Raw genomic sequence first — 26,597 nt, 5'->3', positions numbered from 1 at the left:
TAGCTTTCATCATTGTCATTGCATTGTGTACATCCCATCTCCTTGGCACCTAACACGCATTGACATGTGACTGTTTTCCTTTTTGAAGAACATTTCATGGGTCCTAAGAAATGCATTGTTTCATACTTTTCCATCTCTGAAACCAAGATACAATAACATTTTATGATATGTTGTTATTGCTATTGAGTTGGACTAAGTTTATTCTTAGAGGATTTCTATTTGTGCCTGCCATCACTTGAGCAGAGATGGATTTACCGAAGAAATGCAAGCTTCAGAGACTCTCACTTGCAGATAGGTGTGGCTCCTGTCTGTAATCGCAACATTAGGGATACTGGGGCAGGAGGATAGCAAATTTGAGGCCAGCCTGAGCTACATAAGTGAGACCTTGTCTGAAAAAGACTTTCTCTTCCAAGGGCCTGGAAGGGCCCCAATCTCAGCTTTCCAAAATCATATGTATCTGTGAAATGTGCAAAAATAAGGCATTTCATGTTCTTTTTCTTAAAGAGAGCCCCAAATTATATAAGTTTGGGTTGTATACCTGGCAAGGAACTCAAAATAAAACGAGACTATTTTAAATGAAATTCTGTGTCTGAGTTTTGTTTGCTTATTTGTTTTTGACTGCACAAGTAGTACACACAAGTCTCCATGAGAACCAGCTTGGGATTCAAATTATCAGGAGAAATATTTTCTCTTTCTCTGCACAGTGGCAAAATAGAAACATGCAATTTTTCTTACCATTGCTCTCTGCATGTCCCTCTCATTTCTTTGTATTTTCCCTTTATCCCTGTAGGGGGAACTTTAGTGTCTCAGCATTACCTGGGGCCTAGCAGACTTTCATCTGAAGTGGTTTTGTTTCTAGCAGCCCATTCAGCAATGGCACATTATATAATCACGGATGTCTTAATTCTATGGACATAGTATGTCATGGAGTACACAGATGCTCCTTTGAGAGAAGAGACCACCCCTCCATATGGAATTGGGCAACTACAGGTTAACTGTGTTATTAGACAACTATGGGTTAACTAGGTAACTATGCTCTTTGTAGAATGTACCTGAGAAGCCGTGACAACTTCTGTACTCTGTCACCAAAGGAGCGTATGGACTCAGAAAGTCCTGCCAGAACTCTTTGCTCTCCATTTCTCCGCTGCTCTGCTTTGTGTAAATACTGCTTGCTATATTCCCAGGGAAACTTCAATGGAATTAAACCTCGTATATGTAAAAAGAGGTATATAAGAAAGTGCAAACTTCTATTTGGGTCTCTCGAGACTGACAGGAGTCACTTGCTGAGCTGCTGGTATCATTAATAGATGCTTTTGCTCCTATCTTCTTGTTAAAAGAGTTATCTGTGCTAGGGTCCTCATTCTTTCCTGCTTCACCTTCACTTACGATGGGGTTTTATTCCAATAAAGTCATCCTAAATTGGGAATATCACATATCAAAAACCTGCACCTAACCTACAGAACATTATAGCCTAGCAGTACAGTCCACTGTGGGGTCCTGGCAGTTCGCCCTCATGATCAGGTGACCGGCTGGGACCTATGGGTTACATGAAAGCATATCATTCTTCATATTGCTAGTCAAGGAAAACATCAAAATTCAAAGTTCAGATTCTACTGAATTTATATTGCTTTCACACCACATTGTAAAGCTGGTAAAGTCGAAAAACTGTGAAATTAAATCATGGGATAGTCTGTACTCTGGCTGGTTGGTGGAGTTCAAATAACACTGCCCCCTAGAGCTTCATGTTGTAATCTGAGGGTATTAGTCTGGTGATTACTGATAGGGAATTTAAAAGTTGGGAAATATTTGGGGACGTTGAAATAGATTACTGGCCTCATGCCTTTATTTGCATGCACTTGAGGAAAGAATAAGTCTTCAGCCCAGAGGTGGGGTTCCTCTTTGACTGAGGATCTGAAGTGGTTGGGAGTGGGCACTTATGAAGCCAGACTGAGGGAGGAGAAGTTCACCATGAAGAGAGAAGAAACTGGCATAGTGGTGTGCAAGCTGAGTGGGCCTCGCTGTGAGGTCATGCAAGCCTTTTGCTTCAGCTCAGCCTTTCCCAGGGATTCTGTAGTTAGGAGATTAAGGAAAGAAGGGGTTGGCATAACACCAAAGTCCTGTTATGGGAGACTCAAAATCTCTGCTGGGAATTGGGTGTGGTGGTACACACCTGTAATCTCAGCACTCTGGGAGGCTGAGGCAGGAAGATCTCAAATTCAAGCCGAGCCTGGGGAATTTATTGACTTAATGAGACCCTGTCTCAAAAAAAGAAATAAAAAAGGGCTTGTGATGTAGCTCAGTGCAAAGGCCCTGGGTTCAATCCTCAGTACTGCAAAAAAGCTTCCAAGAGTAGGTTACAAGAAGCAGTACAGTGGAGTGAGAGGACTATCCAAGCTTCGTAGGCTTGGAAAGGTGATGGAATGGTGGGTTTTTTTAGGCAGGAGCCTATCTACTAAGAATTTCAGACACACTTGGGGAGAGGAATCCTGAAAATATGATATTAATTGTTTCCATATGCTGGTCAAACCCATTGTACATCCCATCCACCCCTACTCAGCTCTAATTTGTACCATCCAAAATGGCAGCCACAGGCCACATGTAACTACTGGGCTCTTGACATATGGCTGTATGACTGAGGAACTGAATTTTTTTTTTTTGGCACTGGGGATCGAACTCAGGACCTCATGCTAGCCAGGCAGGCCCTGTGCCGCTGAGCTAAATCCCTGGCCCTGAGGAACTGAATGTTTAATGTTAGTTTTCTATAATTTAAATTTAAATTTAAATTTTAAAAACCAAAGTGGTATAAAATATTTGAAAAATAAAAATACTTGAAAGATAAAATTTGAGAAATGTGAAGTTTTTTTGTATTGAAAACTTAAAAGTTGACTTTCAATATATCCAATAGCTCTGTGAACATGTTTAGACTGAGTGGACACAGAATTAATTTGGACAGGTGTGGTTCTGAAACTAATGTGCTTTCGCTTCCAAATCAAATTAACTTCCCCCGAAACATAAACCAGTTGTGTCAATTTGGATATGAACATCAAAATAAAAAAATTTAGAAGTCCTAAATTCAGCTATTAGAACATTTTTAAGTATGCTTGGAATAATTTGGATACATAAATCTACTTTTTCAAGTATAAATTTTATAAATCTAAGTATGTACTGATCAAATAATGCTGATGACTTAGCCTATGAATTAAAATGGGCTATAAGGGTAAACATGCAAGTCAGATTTTAAGACTTACTACCACCAAGATAGAAAATATTTCATTAATAATTTAAAAATTATATTTAGGTGGGCATTATATTAAGGTTACTCATGCCTATAATCCCAGGATTTGGAAAGCAGAGCCAGGAGAACTGTGAGTTCAAGGCAAGCCTGGACTAATAACAAGATTCTGTCTCAGAAAAAAAAAAAAATCCAAAACACAGACAACCCCCCCCCAAAATTAGGATATATTGATGCAATTAAGTATAATGTTAAAATTAGTTTCATCTGCTTATTTTTTCCTTTTTAAAATGTGACTACTAGAAAACATAAAATTATGTACATTGTTTGCATTCTGTTCCTATTGCACAATGCTACTAGGTTATTTAAAGGCAGGTCTGCTCTATGTACCTTTCATCTCCATGACACTTAACAGGTATTGACATATGACAGGGGTTGCATAAATATTTATTGAGGAAGAGGATTTAATCTTGGAGGGAGTTTTCCACTAAGGCTAAATTCCCTAAATAATATTTACGTCTACCATGTCACTTCCTCAGGACAATTTATGACCCTGGATGTTTCTCTTGCCTCTTTTCTCTGGTCAGCAGGAGCTAACTGAAGAGGGCCTGCACCTACTCAGTCTATTGATTTCCTGCCTCCTCTTTTGTTTTCCTCTGAAAGCCCCCACAGCACCACTCATGACCATACAGTTGTAGCAAGTTGTCTTAATTATCTTGTCAAAATTGCCACAGTCTTTTTAGTTTAAAATTGTGAACCTTTCTGTACACTTTCCTGTCCAGAATGTCAATAACTTTAATTGCAGAAAACAAAACAGAGTACCGACGATATGTCTTGTTGAAAGAAATTTGGGAGTGTGTTGTTCATCCATTTGCAGAGCCCCTTCTAAAATGCCACGCAGCTCTTCTGTTCAATCCCAGGACGACACCGGAAGCCTGACTCCCTGTGGTGTGAATTAACTTCCACTTGCAGGAGGAGAGGGAGAAAATGGAGATTTCCTTGTGGGCCTGACAGGGAAGATTGGGTTTCTGTCACCTCCACAGCACATCCTATTGAGGCTGGGTCTGTTCCACTTCTTGCTCACTCTTTTGTTTGGAATAACCGGTCTATATGATCTCATTAAGCCAGTCCTTTCAGCGGAGAAAATAGCTTGCTTTACTTCTTCCTCCATTAGCAGATGAACTTCTTAGACATGATTGTGCCATTGTGTCAAGAGACAGTTTCTAATGAAGATTGGCTAAGGACACAGGCTGGGTTGCCTCTTCCCCTCCTTGTATGTTGGGGTATCCCAGCTGCAAGTGCCAGCCAAACCCTCCATGTATCACTTGAGGGCAGATAACTATGTAGGGAAGGTGAAGTATGGAGTATTCCTGCCTGATAATATTAAGGTTGCCAGATAATTTTTAGTATAGTTCATGTAACATGTGGGCTATACTTATATCAAAAAATTACTCAGTGTTTATGTAAAATTCAAATTAAACTGGACATCCTACTTTTTTTGTATATCCTTTTATTGGTACATTTTAGGTGTACAACGTAATGACATTCATCATTGGAGATATGCACCTTTACATACTCTCTTGGTTCTTATTTTTCTCCCTTCCCCTACCCTCCCTTCAACTCCTCCATCCCTCCCTATTTATAAAGACATTGTTTCCATTTTTTTGTTTTCTCATATTAATTCCATTCCCTTCTTTCCTTTCCCCTACCCCTCCTACTTCCCCCTCCCCTTTGCCCCTTTTCTTCCTATTTCACATTATCTATTATAACTTTTAGTCCTTATTTACACTTTCAGTTTCTCACACTCTAAACTATTTGGTACTTACACATGTGTGTCCTGTTTATTTCACTTAAGAGTATCACCTCAATGTGCATCCATTTAGCAATAAATGTCTCTAATTTCTCATTCTTTATGGCTGAGTAGTACTCCATTTTATAAAAAAACCACATTTTCTTGATCCAGGCTCCAGTTGATGGGCATTTGGGCTGTTTCCAAGTTTTAGCTATTACAAACTGTGCTGCTATGAACATGGGTGCACATATATCACTGTGGTATGACTCTTTTAATTCTTTGGGGAAGATACCTAGCAGGGGAATAGCTGGGTTGAATGGGACTTCCAGTCCTAGTTCTTTGAAGTATCTCCATACTGATTTCCACAGTGGTTGCACCAGTCTACACTCCCACCAGCAGTGGAGCAGGGTTCCTCTTTCCTCACAGCCCCACCAGCATTTGTTGTTGGTTGATTTCATAACAGCAGCCATTCTTTCTGGAGTGAGGTGGAATCTCAGCATTGTTTTCATTTGCATCTCTCAAATGACCAGCGATGTTGAACATTTTTTCGTATGTTTATTTGCCACGTCTACTTCTTTGAGAAATGTCTGTTCATTTCAGATGCCCATTTTTGGATTGGGTATTTAAATTTGGGAGGTCTGATTTTTTTTAAGTTCTTTATAGATTTGAGATAGTAGACCTTTGCCTGAGGGACCACTGGTGAAAATTTTTTCCCACATTGTGGGTTGTCTCTTCACACTGCTGGTGGTTTCACTTGCTGTGCAGAAGCTTTTTAGTAAAAAGAGATCCCATTTATTGAAACTTTTCTGCTAGTTCACGGGCAACTGAGGTTTTGTTCATAAAGTCTTTTCCTACCCCATTATCTTGAAGAGTTCTACCTAACCTCTGTTCCAGCCAGTTCAGCATTTCTGTTTTTATATTTAGATCTTTAATCCATTTCAATTTTAGATTAGTGCATGGTGAGAGATATAGGTCTAGTTTTAGTCTTTGGCAAGTTGAAACCCAATTTTTCCAGCACCATTTATTAAAGAGACTATCTTTCCTTCAGTGAGGGTGTTTGGGTCCTTTGTCAAAGATGAGGTGGGCTGAGTGTGTCTGGAGTTGTTTCTGCATCTTCTAATCTGTTCCACTGGTCTTCAGGTCTGTTTCTTTGCCAGTACTGTGCTGTTTTTATCACAGTAGCTTTGTAGTATAGTTTCAAGTTGGAGGTTGTAATACCCCCTGCCATATCTCTGTTGCCAAGGATTTCTTTTGCTATTCTGGGTCTCTTCTTGTTCCAAATGAATTTTTGGATTGTTTTCTCAAGGTCCATGAAGTATGCTGCTGGGATTTCAATTGGGATTGCATTGAATCTATAGAGCAATTTTGAAAGTATAGCTATTTTCACTATTTTGGTCCTTCCTACCCAGGAGCAAGGGATGTCTTTCCATTTTCTGATACCCCCTTCAATAACTTTTTTCAAAGTGCTATGGTTTTCAGAGAAGAGGTCTTTGATTTCTTTCATTAGGTTGATTCCTAGGTTTTTCAGCTTTTTGGATGCTATTGTGAAAGTTGTTTGCTCTATTTCTCTCAGTGACTCTGTTGCTTGTGTAGAGGAAAGCTATTGATTTTTATGTGTTGACCTTGTATCCACCTACTTTACTGAATTTGGTTATTAAGTCTAGAAGACTTTTGGTAGAGTTTTGGAGGGTCTTCTATGTAGGGTATCATGTCATCTGCAAATAATGACAATTTGACTTCTTCATTTCCTATCTTTATTCCTTTTATTTCTTTCTCTTGTCTAATTGCTGTGGCTAATGTTTCCAAAACTATATTGAACAGCAGTGGTGATAGTGGACATCCTTGTCTTGTTCCTGATTTTAGTGTGAAGGATTTCAGCTTTTGACCATTTAGTATGATATTGGCTGTTGGTTTTTCATAGATGCCTTTTATCAGATTGAGGTAGAGACCATCTATTCCAATTTTTTGTACAGTTTTTTTATCATAAATGCATGTTGGATTTTTGTCAAATGCTTTTTCTGCATCTATTGAGATGATCATATGGTTTTTGTCCTTGGCTCTATTGATATAGTGTATTACATTGATTGATTTGTGTATGATGAACCATCTCTTAATGCCTGGGATGAATCCCACTTGGTCAGGGTGTATGATCTTCTTTTTTTTTTTTTTGGTACCGGGAATCCAACTCAGGTCCTTGCGCTTGCGTAGCAGGTGGTGAAACCACTGAGCTAAATCCCCGGTCCCTGATCTTCTTAATGATCTGCATTCTGTTTGCCAGTATCTTATTAAGAAATTTTGCCTTTGTGTTCATTAGTGAGATTGGCTTATAGTTCTCTTTTTGAGTTGGGTCTTTCTCTGCTTTGGGGATCAAGGTGATATTTGCTTCCAGGAATTATTTTGGGAGTATTGCTTCCCTTTCAATTTCATTGAAGAGTTTAAACAGTAGTGGCAGCAGTTCCTCTCTAAATGTCTTATAGAATTCAGGAGTGAAGCCATCAGGACCTGGGCTTTTCTTGGTTGGTAAGTTTTTAATAACGTTTTCAATTTCATTGATTGATATTGGGTTGATTAGAATTTTTAGGTCTTCTTCATTCAACTTTGGTAATTCATACATGTCTAGGAATCTGTCCATTTGTTCTGTGTTTTCCACCTTATTGGCGTATAGGTTCTGGAAGTAGGTATTGATGATCCTCTGGATTTCTGCTGGGTCTGTTGTAATTTCACCCTTTTCATTCCTAATTGCATGGATTTGGGCCATTTCTTTCTTTTTTCTGATAAGTTTGACTAAGGCTTTGTCAGTTTTGTATATTCTTTTGAAGAACCAACTCTTGACTTCATTGATTTTTTTGTATTGTTTTCTTAGTCTCCATAGCATTGATATCTGCCCTGATCTTTATAATTTCCTGCCTTGTATGAGATTTGGGTTTGTCTTGCTCTTCTCGTTCTAGAAGCTTGAGGTGCAGCATCAGGTTGTTTACTTGGGCACGCTCTATTTTCCTAATATGCATATTCACTGCTATGAATTTACCTCATAAGACTGCTTTCATTGTGTCCCATAGATTCCGATATGTTGTATTGTCATTGTCATTTAATTGAAGGAACTGTCTGATTTCTTCTTTAATTTCCTCGGTGACTCATTGGTTATTCAGAAGTGTGTTGTTCAATTTCCATGTGTTTATGAAGTTTTTGCAGTTTCTTTTGTCATGGATCTCCAATTTCATTACACTATGATCTGATAATATACAGGGGATAAGTTCAATTCCTTTGCACTTACCTAAATGTGTTCTATGAGGGAATATGTGATCTATTTTGGAGAATGACCTGTGTGCAGCCGAAAAGAATGTGTATTCTGATTTTGTGGGGTGAAAACACTCTGTAAACGTCTGTTAGGTTCATATCTTCAATAGTTTGATTAAGTTCTAGTATTTCATTGCTTGTTTTTTGTCTAGTTGATCTATCTATTTGTGACAATGGGGTGTTGAGGTCCCCCACTACTATTGTATTAGTGCTTATATGGTTTTTCATGTCCATTAGTATTTGTTTTATATAGTTGGGTTCACTAGTGTTAGGTGCATATTTATGATAGTCATCTCTTTCTCATGGATTGTTCACTTTACAAGGATATAGTGTCCTTCTTTGTCTCTCTTAATCAGTGTGGGTTTGAAATCCACTTGGTCTGAAAAGAGGATAGTTCCTCCTGCTTTTTTTCAGGTTCTCGTCACATGGAGTATTGTTTTCCGCCCTTTAACTTTCAGTGTATGAGTTTCTTTTTGAATTAAGAGTGTTTCTTGTATGCAACATATTGTTGGATCTTGCATCTTGACCCATTCTGCCAGTCTATTTCTTTTGATTGGTGAGTTGAGACCATTAACATTGATGGTTATAACTGATATGTATTGAGTTATCATTGTCATGACTTTTTCTTTTTGTTGGGTTCTCCCCCTTTACATTTAATTTCTTGTCATACCAGATGGGTTCATTCTGCCTTGCTTCCTGGGGTTGTGATCCTCATTGTCTTTTCCTAGGATATTGTCTAAAATTTTTTGGCGTGCTGGTTTGGTATTCATGAAGGTCCTAAGGTGCTCTTGTCATGAAAGTATCTTATTTCTCCATCAATTTTGAAAGATAGTTTTGCAGGGTACATCAATCTGGGTTGGAGGCTATTTTCTTTTAGGGCTTGGAATATGTCACTCCAAGCTCTTCTTGCCTTGATGGTTTGTGTTGAGAAGTCTGCTGTGATTCTGGTGGGCTTTCCTTTGTGTGAGATTTGTTTCTTTTCTCTAACTGCTTGTAGAACTTTGTTCTTCTGTTGGGTTTCTGGAATCTTAACAATTATATGCCTATGTGTAGATTTTTTTTGCTCAAGGCTAGTAGGAGTCCTATATGCCTCACTTATCTGTATGTCCAATTCTTTTCCCCTGCTTGGGAAGTTTTCTGCCATCACTTCTTAACAGTTTTTTTTATGTCTTCTGCACTCTTTCCTGTTTCTTCATTGACTCCAATCAGTGTTATGTTATTTTTCTTTGCATCATCTAGCAGCTGCTGGATTGATTTCTTGTGGTCCCTTAAAATTTTAAAGAATTTTTTCTCTTCCTGGTCACTAATTGCAATCTTATCTTCTATATCTGAAATTCTGTCTTCACATTGGCTCATTCTGTTGCACAGACTTTCAATGGAGTTTTTCATCTCCTGGAAATCTGTTTGCATCTGTTGTATGAGTTCAATTTGTTTCCTATGTTGAGCTTCCGTCATGTTCCTCAGCTCCTCTATTTTTTTAATCTGTATCCTCTCTAGATTTATTAATCATGTCTTGCACTATGGGCACAATCTTTGCTGTTATGTGAGAAATTATTTCTGATTTCATTTTTTCCAGATCCCCTTTTGTTGCTAGTTCAGGGAGTCCAGGTGGTTGAGTATCAGAGTGTTCCATCTTATTTCCCTTTGGGGTTGCTTTAGGTGATGTGGAAGTCTGGTTCTGTGGCTTGTTTACCTGTTTTCTTGTTTTGATGTGGGGGTGGGGGGTAGGGTGGGTTTGTTGTTCCTGGCGCCTGAGCGGCTCACCTCCTCTGGGTTCAGAGCTGTGGCACACCTACCCGGAAGGCTCCTCCTGCCTGGGCCTGTGGCACATGGATCTGGAGGTCTCCTCTGGGCTTGGAGCCGTGGTACGCCTACCTGAAAGCTTCCTCTACACTTGCATCCTACATTTTTATTTGCTAAGACTGGAAACTCCAAGTAAAATCCTAGATTTACCCTTAAAGAGGCAACCCATCCTCTTTCTCTAAACAGGTGAGATGATGTAAGGCAGTGGTCGCAACCCTTAGGTGTGTTATTGCATTTTTCTTTTAAGACAAAAGATGTCAATATACAAGTTGTTTTTTCCTAAACTAAAACCTCAGTATTCAGGTTTAATCACAGTGTTGGCACTTTGCAATAAATAAGTGGCTTTTGGGTTTGTAGTTTGGCATTCAGTCTCTGAAAGGTTTGTCATCACTGATGTAGGGGTTTATAAAAGAATATCTGTGGGGCATTTTGATAGAATGAGACCAGCATGGTGCTGAATCATCTTGCTGAAAAGCAACTGAGAGTAGATCTGGATGTGTCTGTCTCCTTCCCTCCTTCCTTCCTTCCTTCCATATTCTTTTGCGTTACTAGAGGTTGGGCCCAGGGCCTCATACATGGTAGACAAGTGCTCCATCACTGAGCTACATTCTCAGTCTGTGGATATCTACCTTCATGCCTTTGATAAGAAAATGAATTACATGGAGTCAGGCAAACTATAATGTGATGCTCTACCTGTTTTGCTTTGTTTATCTTTTTCTTTTTTGATCCTTTTATATGCACATCTGGATTCCTCAGCATGACTGTAAATCCAGATGGGGAGAAATGTATCCTTTATTGGTGTCCTCCAAATCCACCAAAATGCCTTGGGAGTAGTACCTGCCAAGAAGCGCTACAGATGGCCAGGAAGATAAGATTTTTTTTTTTTTTTACTTAAATTCTTTTTGTTTGTTTGTTTGTTTGGGTACCGGGGATCAAACTTGGTACCTTGCGTTTGCAAGGCCCCAGAATCACTGAGCTAAATCCCTGGCCCTGCTTAAATTCTTTTATTGGTACATTTTAGGTATACAATACGTTTAAATTTATCATTGGGTACTTGTACCTGTACATGATGTATCTTGATTCTTATTTTTTTCCCCATTCCCTGTCCTCCCTTCACCCCCTCCACCTGTCCCTATTTACAAATACTTTGTTTCCGTTTTTTCTTTTTCTCAAAATTTTTCCTTTCCCTTCTTTCCTTTTCCCTTCCCCTCCCACTTTCCCTACCCCTTTGGACCTTTTCTTCCTGTTTCAAATGATCAATTATTCATTTTAATCATTTTCATCCTTATTTACACTTTCAGTTTCTCACACCAGAGAAACTATTCGGTATTTACATGAGTGTCCTATTTATTTCACTTAAGAGTATGGCCTCAATATGCATCCATTTAGCTATAATTGTCTCTAGTTTCTTTTTCTTTATGGCTGAGTAGTACTCCATTTTATAAAAAAAACCCCACATCTTCTTTATGCAGTCTCCAGTTGATGGGCAATTGGGCTGTTTCCAAACTTTAGCTATTACAAACTGTGCCCCTATAAACATGGGTGCACATATATCACTGTGGCATGATTCTTTTAATTCTTTTGGGAAGATACCCAGCAGGGGAATAGCTAGGTCAAATGGGACTTCTAGTCCTAGTTCTTTTTTTTTTTTTTTTTTGTAAGGGGGCTAGAACTCTGGTCCTTGCATTTGTGCAGCAGGCGGCAAAACCACTGAGCTAAATCCCCGGCCCTCTAGTCCTAGTCCTTTGAGGTATCTCCATACTGATTTCCACAGTGGTTGCACCAGTGTGCACTCCCACCAACAATGGAGAAGGGTTCCTTTCTCTCCAAACCCCTGCCAGCTTTTGTTATTGGTTGATTTCTTGATAGTAGCCATTCTTTCTGGGGTGAGGTGGAATCTCAGTGTTGTCAGGAAGATAAGACTTAAGGACACTGGTAGAAAAGAATGTGGGATCTGAAAGTCAATGGATGTTCTTAGCAACCTCACTGGGGTTCATGCTGTGTTCCAGAATGGTCAGAGGCCAGCAGAGCTGCTTGGCCTGGAAAGGGAGCCCCACTGTGCTCAGAAGAAACCCACTGGCAGCCCTCCTCTGGTCTACTCCAGAACAAATGCTCTGTCCTTGACATCAACACTAGGCAGCAGCCTCCATGCCACCTGGCAGTGAACCACTGCCAAAGTGTAATTGTACCAAGCTGTTGCAAGGAAGCCTGATTTAAATAAGGCCCTGGCAGAGTGGGGCCCAGCAAAGCCTTTTCATACCTGTTAATGAACCCTCGTTAGAAACAGCAAGAGCCTGTGCTGGGAACTGGGAGCCCCTGTCTGCCATGCTCTCCCTGCCAAAGGGTGATTAACTGAGTGACAGACAGCAGCAGCTCCGTGCAATTACCTGACCGAGGGGACTGAGGGCTTGTGGCCCTGCGCAGCAGGCTGTGCGAGAACTCAGCAGAATGTGCACATCCACGTGCCCCTGCTTCCAGGTTCTGCAGCCACAGATGCACCTCCTTTGGATAGCTGACCTTTGTGGGAGGGGAGCTCACCTTCCAGCCCTCTGGCTGGATTTAAGTTAGGGATTAGGTCTTGGCTAGGAGGCAAACAATCAATGGTTAACAAGAAAGAAAGAAAAAAATAATAAAAACAACGTACCTCTGTACCTCTGTGTCGTGGGCTCCCATGGAGCTGGAACACCGCACTTTGTCTTTTGGCTGAGTCCCTTGTACCCAGGTGGTGCAATTATGGGCAGCCTCATAGTGTGTTGCTGCAGGGAGGACTTGGCTGCTTTGCTGAAATGGAGCATTAAGGGGTGTCTTGCTTATTTCCTTGCCTCGAATAACAAACTGAATTGGTGCTGTGCAAACTGTAAATAGCTGCTCTGCCCATGTGACTTAATAACAGAATTCTTTTGATACTGCAGGCCAGAAAGGAAAACCAGTTGGAGTAGTTCCAACCAGGAGACCCCATTTCTTGCCTTGCTTCTCTTTTAAACTTTCTTAAGGATAAACAAGGTTTCTTTTGTTTGGGTCAGCCTTGGTTATTCAGAGCCTCAGCCATGGAGGTCTTCAAATGTGCCTATGTAGGATCTGTCCCCATCTGGAGTCTGGATCTGCAACTCACAAAGACAAAGACTTGGTGTGGATATGTTGATCTATGTGACTCGTAGGCTGACAGAAACTTGAGGGGAGAATTAAGAAATTAAGGCTGGGCTTCTTTTTAAAAATTAAAAAAAAAATTGTGTGTGTGTGTGTGTGTGTGTGTGCAGTTTTAGAGGCACTGAGAGCCTGTGGTGGGACACAGGTGGTAGTTTCAATTTTAATCAGAAGGCAGAGTCACCGAGCCAGAGTAGGTGGCAGATGCATGAAATATATTGGGCTGGCCTGAGATTTGAAAGGGCTGGGGAAAGGATCCTGGAAGAAAATTCGGTGACTGAAAGCAGGGTGAGCAACCACTACCTAATTAGTCCCCCACAGGCTTAAAGTGAAGTTCCCTTTATGCTGATTGAGGTGCTCTGCCAACAGCAGGTGAAATGTGTGTGTCTGCACGAAAATGCACATGCAGAGCATGTTCAAGAGGTCTTCACAGGCTGGGATGTCTGTAAATATGATGCAGATGTGATAAGGCAATAGAGCATCTCCTTCCCAGTAAAACAAAACAAAAAAATTGGCCCCATATTATGCCTGCCATGAACACAATTTTTGCCCAAGCAGCACTTGTATGATGCTAAATCCAAAAACAGTTGACCCTTGGATGACAAAGCAGATGGCATCACACTCAAAGACCCTTTCAGAAGTCTTCAGGAATGGCTTGGTGGTCTGGGCAGGGAGCATGGTGGTAGAAGGGTGCTTAGCATGCTTTAGGTTCAGGTTTCCATCCCCAGCGCCAAACCAAATGAAACCAAAGACAAAACAATTGGGAAAGGTGGCATGTGCCTGTAATCCAAGCACTCAGAATGCTGAGGCAGTAGGACCACTGTGAGTTCAAAGGCAGTCTGGATTACATAGCAAGACCCTGTCTCAAAAAATCAAACCAAGGGCTGGGGATTTAGCTCAGTGGTGCAGCTGCCTGCCTTGAAAGTGAAAGGTCCCGAGTTTGATCCCACATATCAAAAAAAACACAAAAAACAAATAAACAAGCAAGGACAACAAAATAAACAACCTGAAGGTTCCTAGAGCAAAGGCCAGGCAGAGTGATATTCAACTCCACCTGGCAGAGAGTTAAACAAGGTGAGCAGACTGGAAGCTGTGCACAAAGCATTTATTTGGATAGGGACAAGGGAGGTTGCTTAAATTACAGACTACTTAAATGAACGGCCCTCTCCACCTCAGGAAGCTTTTCCACCCCAATGGAACCAGCTGGGGAATCCAGCAGGGCCTGAAGCTCCTCAGGCAGTGTTATGGTCAGTTGGTGAAGAAGGCTGCATTTTCTTTGAGAAAAGAGGAAGTTTCTTCATTAGCTGGAAAGAAGCACATGTGAATCAGAAGCAGTACGCGAGGAAAATCAGTAAAAATATCATTAACAGGATTACTGGAAAGGCAGATGTCTCATGATAAAGAAAGTGGCCTTCGGAACAAGACAGTTTTGGATTTTAAATCCCAAAAGAAAAACGAGCCAGGTGTGGTAGTGCACACCTGTAATCCCAGCACTCTGGGAGGCTGAGGCTGAAGAATCACAAGCCCAGCCTGGGCAATTTAGCAATTTATGGAGATACACACACACACAGACATGCACACATGCACTAAGAAGAAAAGGGCCGTAGCAAGGATTTTCCTGTGGTCACTAGCTCTTAGACTAATGAGCTGCAGGTATTACCTTCTTAGCTGTGTGATCTTGGGCAAATGACTTTAGCTTTCTGAGACTGTTTCCTGCCTGTGCAAGGGGTGGGGCTGGGGGGAGGGTGAAGGCAAGCAGGAGGCGGGATTGAATACTCACTAAGCACAATAATTACCTAACTGCCTACTTTTCGTGTTTGTTTAAAGTGACTTTTGCATATTTACTCAGATGTTCATAGGCATCTGAAAGAATTAGCTTTGTTAGGAACATCTGGCTTTTATAAGCAACAGAAAGCAATTCAATAAAAAGACAGTTGGAAAGAAGCTGGATGACATGATTCTCACTTGAAAGAAGGGGGAGATGTTTCCCTGTGGCTCTCTTGCCTTTCTTCCTTCCCAAGATAGATGTTACGCTCACAGCCTGAGACCTGGGCTCCAGGCCCCATTCTCCTCCTCCATGTGTGATAGTGGACAAATCCTTCCCACCTGGGCCTCTGTACTCTCTCTGGAAGCATGAGGGGTTGGCCTACGTGATCTTAAGATGTCTCCTAGACCTGCTATCCTGTTTCTTACTCCACACATGCCAATATAGAACTATAATAAAAATAAAGGCATGAGTTTCTGGAAAGAGTTTGCAAGGCAGCTAAGCCCCAAGGCTGATGTAGATGCCTCTGAATCCCCATCTATTAAAAAAGACTGCATATATGTGCTCATATATTCATATGTGTGTACATGTGTGCATTTGTATATGGTTATGATTGACTGGCTGGCCAACCCCTCCCCTGCCTCCACTATGAAATCTGGACTAGCCAAACAGCTCCTTTCCCAGCATCCACTGCAGGTAAGTATGGTAACACAAGCAGGTTCTGGTGAATGAGATATAAGAGAAAGCTTGCTTTTCTTCACTGATTAAAGAAGAATCACTCAAGGGAAAGCCTTTTTGCTATTGACTCTTCTCTCCCTCTTCTTTTGGCCATGAAGATGTGATGTCTGGAGCTGTGGCGGGCAGTGGGTAACCATGGGTGACAAAGAAGAAGACAAAAAGCCAACATGTTGTATGTTAGGAAGATGAAAAGAAATGAGCTCGAATCTTTAATGAGATCACTAGCCTAGATCACCTATTTTTGAGACCCTGAAATAAATGTGGTTTATAATTATGCTCAAAGTGTGGTCTGTAGAAGCAGCAATGTAGGTATCACCAGAGAAATAGTCTCGTGTCCCACCTGAGACCTACTGAAGCAGAATCTGGATTTACAACAAACACAAACAAACAAACACACACACACACCCAAATCAAATAAGTGAACTAACCTGCCCAATTGTCCGAGGTGCATATTAAAGTTGGAGGTATATGGAACCATTAATTAGGTCCTATTATATGCAGCTGAAACATTGCGACAGCTATCATATGTCTTAGGTATATATATATATACGTATGTGTATACACAAATGTGCACATATCTACACTACACACCTATATATGTGTATGCGGGTAAATATGTATTATTTGTATATGGATAGAAAAATCCCAGGTCGCAGCTGGGCTGTGGGAATGAATATAGAGGGGTGGGGTGGGGAAGGAGAACTTGGGGGTGATATTCTTTCTCTCTCTGTCTCTCTCTCTCTCTCTCTTCACTTTTTGCATAGCTGGGGATTTAACCCAGGGCCTCGCTCAAGCTAGGCAAGAGCTCAACCATCTAGCCACAACACCAGCCCTCCTTTTCATCTTAATGACTTCTATACTGTTTGGAGAGAAATAATTTATTGACCCTCACAAATAAAGACCCTCTCTATAACTACCGAGGGAGGGGCGGAGCCTACCCGCTGTCAGCTCGGTCCAGCAGCGCCAAGTAGGACGCCACGTCCTTCTGCAGCTGGGCCCTGTGAGCCAGGAGGTGCGCGCGCTCGCGCTGCTGCTCCTCGGCCTCCCCGCGGACCTCGCGGAGCTCCGCCTCCAGCCTGCCCACTACGGCGCCCAGGTTCTGCAGCTCCATGTTGTGCCAGTGCTTGGCGTCGTGCAGCGAGTTCTCCAGGCCTCGTTTCTGCAAGAGAGCCAACTTGTTCACCCCAGGGCCCATGGCTGGCCCTCCAGGGAGAGGTGGGCAGAGCGGGGTCTGCAGTTTATGACAACGACGACCTCGTCTTTGCTTACATATACTGGTAGGGTTCAGGGTTGCAGGGCTCCTTGGAAAAATAAGGGCCCCTTCCCAGGAGGGAGGGTGGGGTTGGGGGAAGGTAGAGAAAGAGTGAGAGAGAAGACAAGACAGAAAAGAGAGGGGAGAGGAGAGAGAAGAGGGAAATGAGCAGAAGCCAGGAGAGAGGGGAGGGAGAGGAGTTTTTAGAGGTTTCTCACTCTGCTGGAGAGTGCCTCAGGCACCTCTTCTCATGATCTCTTCCTCCTGGGGGACCTTTACCCCTCCACTGGTGAAACACCATCTATCTTTAGGCTAAAATATAGACTCCAGACTCCAAGATCACCAGAGATCACCATAGTTGGAATGGATACTGCTGGCCCTTACATGCTCAGCACTTGTGCCCCTGGATGCGCCTGCTTCGTCTCTAGCTGGCTCAGGATTCAGTGTCCTCTAGGCTGATGGTGATTCCTGCACTGTTGCCTCCAGCACAGCTCCTTCTGGTTTTTCAAATCAAGGTGTCCAAAACGGAGCTACTGCCTTCCTTCTGAGCCAGCTGTCCCTTCCTAGTCTGTGTTTCACCTGGTAAATGTGCTGGAGGTAGAAACTGGGGAAGGATTGTCCTTGGTCTTCCTTCCCTTCCAAAGACTGTCCTCACTCTCTCTGTGTATTCTGAGTCCTGTCCCTTGTATTTCCTGTGAAGCCTTCACATTCGAGGCCTCCTCTCTAGACACAATGGCACAGGCTGGAACACTTAGCACCTTTCACCTAAAGTCAGCTCAGTGGCCTCTTAGTTCATCTCCCTGCTTCTGGTTCTCACTCTTCCCACACCCCACACAGCAAGCCCAATGCTTTGTCCAAAGTCCAATCCTGGGCCTGTATCTCCTCTGCTTAGAGTTCATCGGTAGCTCCCCGGGACCCTAGCATGGCACACAGCTTCACTCTTACCCTACAGCAGAGCCCTCAATGCTTCCAGTCTTGGAGTTTATTGGGCTCATGATGTTTCCTACACATGCACCAGCTACCATCCTTCTCTAGCCCTTCCATCACATGCACCTGGCCCACTCTTACTCATTCCCAGATCCAAGCTCAGGGACCACCTCCCCTAAGCAGGCTTTCTTGACACACTTCCACCCTACTATCACAGTGAACTATGCATGCTTAGGGGCATGTAGGAAACAAGTCTCTGTAACCTTAGTGCACCAGAAAGGACCTGTACAGAATAGGAGGTCTGGTATACATAGGTTGCCCAGGCTGAAGATGCTATGTATGGTTACATTTATTGCCCTGTCTCCCCATTAGACTGGAAACCTTTTTCTTCTCCTCTTCCCACATACCATGCCCTGAAATCTACAGTTGGTCAATAAACACCTTCAAAGACCTGTGTGCATCCATGTTTAATATTTTTACATAGTTTACATTATGGTAGACTTATATAGTTTAATGTCTGACTTTTTAATATAACATACAGACATAAAAATATTTTTCTAAATTGGATTCAATCAAATTCTGATGGAAAAAGTTTCTGTGTCCTGCTGTCCAGAAGAATTTTTTGAATCCTTTTGATCACTGTGGCTGAAATGGAGGATTCTTGGTCACGGTGCCATCTTGAATCATGGTAGGTTTGAAGCAGAGGTCATTATATTATCTTACTTAAGTCTTCTAATTCCATAGTATATGAGAATGTTAAGTCAGACTCTTAGTATAGACCATTTTAGGAGGAAAAATATCATTATTAGAAAATAAATCTAGATCAGTATATGGTCCAGGGTTATTGTTTGACTGTGGGATCTGCAAACTCCTCTATAGCAGTGAGGATGCGGAGACTTTGGGAATCATTTGTTTCAATCCTCTTGGGTCTTCTTCCTTTGTTTGTATAGGAAATTGCTTCATTTGTGAGTAGTTGTTGATGTTGGACTTATAACACTTGTGATTTGGAAACACTTCATAGAATTATGGTTGGATCTTCCGTCTATGGCTTTTGCTCCATATTTGAGGTGAGTGCTCCATGCAGCCTGAGGATTTTCCTTGATGACTTAGGACACACTGCCCATCGGGGGACTCAGGGGAACTCCTGTCAGAGGAGACATCCCACCCTTAGAGTCCACGTCTAACTTCCATACCTAAGTTCCTGATGTTCTGGCAGAAAGAAAGGATGCCTGCTTATCTAGACATGTATGAGCTTGAGTGACTGGTCAGGCTACTGCTGCAGCTCTCATAATCCTGGCCCTTTTTACATAGAGAGTATCAGCAACAAACTGAGGTCATAGGAACCCAGTTACTCCCCTGGTCTCTGGAGATTTGAAGGGGCTTTCTTGAATTGCTAAGTCCACTAGAATGTAAAATACTGATCTCCTGTGACTTCTGGGCTCAAATTCCATTTCTGATTTGATAACTAAACACAAAATTCAATAGTCTCCAAGCACCCTACTGGTGCCTGGCTTCCAAGACAACACCATAATGGCAAAGGGGGCTAAGTCAGATTGACTGTAGGAGGCTTGCATGAGCTGTGGGGGCCTCGTGTGTGCACAGCTTGCTCTGATTGAGGACCACAGAGATGCAATGTACCAAGAATGTTACCTATTCTGGCTCAGTCTGTGCTCCTCATCTTGACTGCCAGGGCCAGGAACAACAACTGTGGCTTAGTGGAACCTGCAGGGGAGCCTAACCCCGTTCTGAGTCATGAGCACAACCAGAATGCCGCTGCTCTCATCTTTTGGTTGGTTTGGTTGGTGAATTCTTTTTCCATTTGTCCCAAAAGTTAGGGTTTAAGCAAGGTGACCAGATGACTGATAATGTCAACTTGAGGTTAGTGAGCTAGTGATTAAATTTTATATGATAAATAATAATAGATGATATTATTGCCTGCTCACTCTATACCAGGAAGGGTGCTAAGGGCTTGACACACATTACCCAGTTAACCCTCCCAGGGACTTTTAAGAGGTAAATTCTATTCTGCTCTTATGGTAGATCACATTCCCAAAGGCAGCTGAAATAATTATCGCCATTCCACATGCTCTTTCTCAATGTGACCTTGCCACTGTTCCATCAAGAGGGGGAATTTATTTTCCTTCTGGTTGAATCTGGCTGGTCTTGTGATTGATTGGACCAAGAGAATGAAGTATAAGTGACATTCAGTGACTTCCAAGCCCACTTGTTAAGAGGCCTGGTTTTATAGCTTCTGTGTTCAGTCTCTGAGGGAAGCTAGATGTCACATCAGAGCTCCATTACTATGAGACTCCCTCAAAATGTGGGAATCCCAGCTGGCTATGGGGAGAGGTCACACAGGGTGTCAAAAACAGGTGCATGATTGAGGCACCACTCACATGAGTTAAAGAAGCCATTGTTGGGTGTCCCGGCCCAGGAGACACTGTGCAGAACAGGAGAAAAGTTGTCCTCACTGAACACTGCCTATATCATAGAATGAGAGAACAAATGAACCACTGTTGTCTTAAGCCACTGAGACAGCAGACAGATTTGAAAACCCAAATAGGTCCTCACTGGGACAAGTGAGAAAATGAAAGCTTAGAGGAGTCCCATAGCCAGTGAGTAGAGGAGCTAGGGTTTGAATCTGGGTACCCCATTTCCATAGGACTGCTGTGCCTAAGAGAGTAGGAGTCAGATGTAGGTTCTGAGGTGGGTGGAGCCCTTCCAGAGCCCTGTCTTCAACTCTGCCCATCTCTGGTTGCCCCTCTCCTCTGCACCCACCATAAAGTCGGCCTTGTGACTCCCACAATGGAGTGATCTCCCCACCTGCCACCTGCTTGCAGGCAGAACCATCTGGTTCCTATGGTTAAATCAACTTCTTCCTTCACTGATGTCACATGGACTCCTTGGGAGCAGGGACTATGTCTAATTACTCTTATGTCCCCAAGCACTGGGCACAGTTCTTGGAACACAGTAAGTTCTTCAGAGTGATGCAGTGGATAAGAACAACATGCTTTCAGGAATTCTCTTATCAGATCTTCACAGACACACTGAGAAATGGGGTGGACTGTGACCATCACCGCCATTTTGCAGAAGAGGAAAATGTGGTTCAGGGATTTGCCCATTGAAACAGGTGATAGACGAGCCAAGCCCTTCTGACTCTATTACTCTTGCTTTTCTCTCCTCAGATCCTTTCCTCATGCCCCCTTGCACTGCCCCAGAGCCTATCATCAGCCTCAGTGAACTCCAGATCTCAGCTGGACAAGCATCACACCAACCAACTCTTTCACACACTCTGCTGTGCACCAACAATGCTTGTGGTTAGAATGGTAGAAGTGACCTCCTTGGAGGAGACCCTAGAAGGAGTAGTGCCTCATATCTACCTAACAGACTTTTAGTCCATGCCAGAGAACAGAGGGTGGATGGCTGTATAATCATATAGTTGTCCCTTGGTGTCTGTGGAGGATCAGCTTCAGAAACCTATGGGTACCCAAACCTGGATGCCCAAGTCCCTTACAGAAAAGGGTGTAGTATTTGCATATAACCTATGCAATACTCCTGTAGAGCTCTTATAAATCTCTTTAAACTCTCTCTAGAGTGTGGATACCCAATACAATGTAAATGCTACATAAACAGTTGTATTTTTAGGGGATAACAATAAAAATATCTGTACATGTTTAGGACAGAGTAATTTTTTTCTCAAGTATTTTTAATCCAAGTTTGGTCGAACACACAGATGTGGAACCCGTGGCTATAGAGGGCTGACTGTAATTACTTTAACTAGTAATGATTAATAATTGCAAGAGACAACCTGGTTCCACACTACAAAGACGCAGAGGACACCGGACCACCAGACCACGGTACAGGGTCCTGCTGCTCCCAGCCTAGAGGTAGGGGCATCTGAGCTGCTGTCCCACTGCTCCTGGTCCAGAGGAAGGGGCTTCCTGGCCACCAAACCCTCCCGCTGCTCCCAGCCCAGAGGAAGGGGCTTCTGGGCCACCCTCCCTCCCATCACTCCCAGCCCAGAGGTAGGGGCTTCTGAGCCGCCATCCTACTGCTTCTGGTGCAGAGGAAGGAGATTCCTGGCCACCATCCCTCCCACCCAGCCCAGAGGAAAGGGCTTTTGGGCCCCCTTCTGTCCCGCCACTCCTGGCCCAGAGGAAGGGGCTTCTGGGCCACCATCCCTAGTGCCACTCCCAGCCCCTGTCCCACCTCTCCCAGCTCAGAGGAGGTGATCCTCGCGGGCACCAACAGCACCCCCCCGCCCCCCCAGTCAAAATGAGAAAACAAGTAAATAAGTCTCAAAACCAGACTTCCAGATCACCTACAGCAACCCCAAAGGGAAATGAGATGGAACACTCTGATACTCAACCACCTGGACCCACTGAACTGGCAACAAAAGGGGATCTGGAAAAAATGAAATCAGAAATAATTTCTCAGATAACAGGAGAAATTGTGCTCCTAGTGCAAGACATGATTAATAAATCTAGAGAGGAGCTGAGGAACATAATGGAATACCAACATAGGAAACAAATGGAATCCATAAAACAGATGCAAATAGATTTCTAGGAGATGAAAAACTCCACTGAAAGTCTACACAGCAGAATGAGCCAATGTGAGGACAGAATTTCAGATATAGAAGATAAGATTGCAATTAATGACCAAGAAAAGAAAAATTGCTTCAAAATTATAAGGGAACATGAGAAATCAATCCAGCAGCTGCTAGATGATGTGAAGAAGAATAACATAAGACTGATTGGGCTCAATGAAGAAACAGGAGAGAGTGCAGATGACATAAAAAAATTCTTCACAGAAGTAATGGCAGAAAACTTCCCAAGCAGGGGAAAAGAACTTGACATACAGATAAGTGAGGCATATAGGATTCCAGCTAGCCTTGATCAAAAAAAATCTACACACAGGCATATAATTGTTAAGATTCCAGAAACCCAAGAGAAGAACAAAGTTCTACAAGCAGTTAGAGAAAAGAAATCACATACAAAGGAAAGCCCATCAAAGTCACAGCAGACTTCTCAATGCAAACCCTCAAGGCAAGAAGAGCTTGGAGTTATGTATTTCAAGGCCTAAAGGAAAACAGACTCCAACCCAGATTGATGTACTCTGCAAAATTATCTTTCAAAATTGATGAAGAAATAAGACACTTTCATGACAAAGAGCACCTTAGGACCTTCATGAATACCAAACCAGTACTCCAAAAAATTTTAGACAATATCCTAGGAACAGACATTGAGGATCACAATCCCAGGAAGCCCAGCAAAATGAATCCACCAGGCATGACAAGAAATTAAATGTAAAGGGGGAGAACCCAACAAAAAGAAAAAGTCATGGCAATGGCAAGTCAATACGTTTCAGTTGTAACCATCAATGTTAATGGTCTCAATTCATCAATCAAAAGAAATAGACTGGCAGAATGGATCAAGAAGCAAATTCCAACAATATGCTGCATACAAGAAACACACTTAATTCAAAAGGAAACTCATAGACTGAAAGTTAAAGGGTGGAAAACAATACTCCATGCAACAGGAACCCGAAAAAAAGCAGGAGTAGCTATCCTCTTTGCAGATCAAGTAGATTTCAAACCAACACTGATTAAGAGAGATGAAGAAGCACACTACATCCTTGTAAAGGGAAGAATCCAAGAGGAAGAGATGACAATCATAAATATCTATGCACCAAACACTAGGGCACCCAACTATATAAAACAAATACTAACGGACATGAAAAGTCATATATGCACTAATACAATTGTAGTGGGGGACCTCAACACCCCACTGTCACAAATAGATAGATCAGCTAGGCTAAAAATAAGTACTGAAATACTAGAACTCAATCGAACTCTTGAACAAATGAACTTAACAGATGTTTATAGAGTCTTCCACTCCACAAAATCAGAATACACATTCTTCTCAGCTGCACATGGGTCTTTCTCCAAAATAGACCACATACTCACACATAGAACATGTTTAAGTAAGTGCAAAGGAATTGAAGCTATCCCCTGTATATTATCAGACCATAGTGCGATGAAATTGGAGATCCATAGCAAAAGAAACTCAAAAAATTTCATAAACATGTGGAAATTGAACAACACACTTCTGAATAACCAATGGGTCACAGAGGAAATTAAAGAAGAAATCAGACAGTTCCTTCAATAAAATGACAATGACAAAACAACACATCAGAATCTATGGGACACAATGAAAGCAGTCTTATGAGGGAAATTCATAGCAGTGAATACGCATATTAGGAAAACAGAATGAGCCCAATTAAACAACCTGATGCTGAACCTCAAACTTCTAGCAAAAGAAGAGCAGGACAAACCCAAAGCTCATTCAGGGGAGGAAATTACAAAGATCAGAGCAGAAATCAATGCAATGGAGACTAAGAGAATGATACAAAAAATCAATGAAACCAAGAGTTGGTTCTTCAAAAGAATAAAAAAAATTGACAAACCCTTAGCCAACCTTATCAGAAAAAGGAAAGAAGAGGCCCAATCCATGCAATTAGGAATGAAAAGAATGAAATTACAACAGACCCAGAAGAAACCCAGAGAATTATCAATCCCTACTTGGAGAACCTATATGCCAATAAGATGGAAAACACAGAAGAAATGGACAGATTCCTAGATACATATGAATTACCAAAGTTGAATGAAGAAGACCTAAAGATTCTAAACAACCCAATATCAATCGATGAAATTGAAAATGCAATTAAAAACTTACCAACTAAGAAAAGCCCGGGTCCTGATGGCTTCACTGCTGAATTCTACAAGACATTTAGAGAGGAACTACTGCCACTACTCTTTAAACTCTTCATTGAAATTGAAAGGGAAACAATACTCCTGAATTCATTCCTGGAAGCAAGCATCACCTTGATCCCCAAAGCAGAGAAACACCCAACCAAAAAAGAGAACTATAGGCCAATCTCACTAAAGAACATAGACCCAAAAATTCTTAATAAGATACTGGCAAATAGAATGCAGAAGATCATCAAGAAGATCATACACAGGGAGGGCAGGGGAAGGGAGAAAAAATAAGAACCAAGAGAGTATGTAAAGGTGCATATCTCCAATGATGAATGTCATTATATTGTACATCTAAAAGGTACCAATAAAAGGATATACAAAAAAACAAAAAGAAGATCATACACTCTGACCAAGTGGGATTCATCCCAGGGATGCAGGGATGGTTCAACATACACAAATCAATCAATGTAATACACTATATCAATAGAGCCAAGGAGAGAAACCATGCGATCATCTCCATAGATTCAGAAAAAGCATCTGACAAAATCCAACATGCATTTATGATAAAAAACTGTACAAAAAATTGGAATAGATGGTCTCTACCTCAATCTGATAAAAGTCATCTATGGAAAACCAACAGCCAATATCATACTAAATGGTCAAAAACTGAAATCCTTCACACTAAAATCAGGAACAAGACAAGGATGTCCACTATCACCACTCCTGTTCAATATAGTTTTGGAAACATTAGCCACAGCAATTGGAGAAGAGAAAGAAATAATAGGCATAAAGATAGGAAATGAAGAAGTCAAATTGTCATTATTTGCAGATGACATGATATATATAGAAGACCCCAAAAACTCCACCAAAAGTCTTCTAGACTTATTAACCAAATTTGGTAAAGTAGCTGGATAGAAGGTCAACACACAAAAATCAATAGCTTTCCTTTACACGAACAACAGGCTCACTGAGAGAGAAATAGGGCAAACAATTCCTTTCACAATAGCATCCAAGAAACTGAAATACCTAGGAATCAACCTAACAAAAGAAATCAAAGACTTCTTCTCTGAAAACGATAGCATTCTGAAAAGAGAGATTGAAGATGAAATTGGAAATGTAATTAAAAACTTATCAACTAAGAAAAGCCCAGGTCCTGATGGCTTCACTGCTGAATTCTACAAGACATTTAGAGAAGCAATACTCCCAATTCATTCCTGGAAGCAAGTATCACCTTGATCCCCAAACCAGAGAAAGACCCAATCGAAAAGGAGAACTATAGGTCAATCTCACTCATGAACATAGATGCAAAAATCCTTAATAAGATGCTGGCAAATAGAATGTAGAAGATCATCAAGAAGATCATACACCCTGATCAAGTGGGATTCATCCCAGGGATGCAGGGATGGTTCAATATACACAAATCAATCAATATAATACACTATATCAATAGAGCCAAGGACAAAAACCATACGATTATCTCCATAGATGCAGAAAAGGTATTTGACAAAATCCAACACACATTCATGATAAAAATACTACAGAAAATTTGAATAGAAGGTCTTTATCTCAACCTGATTAAGGCTAGCTATGAAAAACCAACAGCCAACATCATACTAAATGGTCAAAAACTGAAAACTTTCATGCTAAAATCAGGAACAAGACAGGGATGCCCACTATCACCACTCCTGTTCAATATTGTTCTGGAAACATTGGCCATAGCAATTAGACAAGAGAAAGAAATAAAAGGAATAAAGATAGGAAAGGAAGAAGTCAAACTGTCATTATTTGCTGATGATATGATACTCTATATAGAAGACCCCAAAAACTCCACCAAAAGTCTTCTAGACTTAATAACCAAATTCAGTCAAGTAGCTGGTTACAAGGTCAACA

At 41.7% G+C, this 26,597-nt stretch overlaps 1 protein-coding gene and 1 long non-coding RNA gene across 2 annotated transcripts in view; one reads left to right on the top strand and one right to left on the bottom strand.

Moving 5' to 3' along the window:
- Nucleotides 1–16,705: 16,705 nt before the first annotated feature.
- The window catches only part of Bfsp2 (beaded filament structural protein 2), an 83,458-nt gene continuing 73,566 nt past the window's right edge, over nt 16,706–26,597 (bottom strand). The window contains exon 6 of the mRNA XM_004834247.2: nt 16,706–16,930. Coding sequence (XP_004834304.2) covers nt 16,706–16,930 — 225 coding nt within the window. The remainder of the gene's footprint in view (nt 16,931–26,597) is intronic.
- On the top strand, nt 16,870–21,627 carry LOC106009010 (uncharacterized). Its single transcript, XR_001183189.3, has 3 exons — nt 16,870–17,048; nt 18,901–19,017; nt 21,136–21,627. It is a non-coding gene; the product is annotated as an uncharacterized LOC106009010 (long non-coding RNA).

Source organism: Heterocephalus glaber, unplaced genomic scaffold (genome assembly GCF_053883595.1).
Source record: "Heterocephalus glaber isolate CG9 unplaced genomic scaffold, H.glaber_assembly_v1.0 deba00001504, whole genome shotgun sequence".
NCBI lineage: Eukaryota > Metazoa > Chordata > Mammalia > Rodentia > Bathyergidae > Heterocephalus > Heterocephalus glaber.
This window is presented reverse-complemented; position numbering and strand designations above follow the sequence as displayed.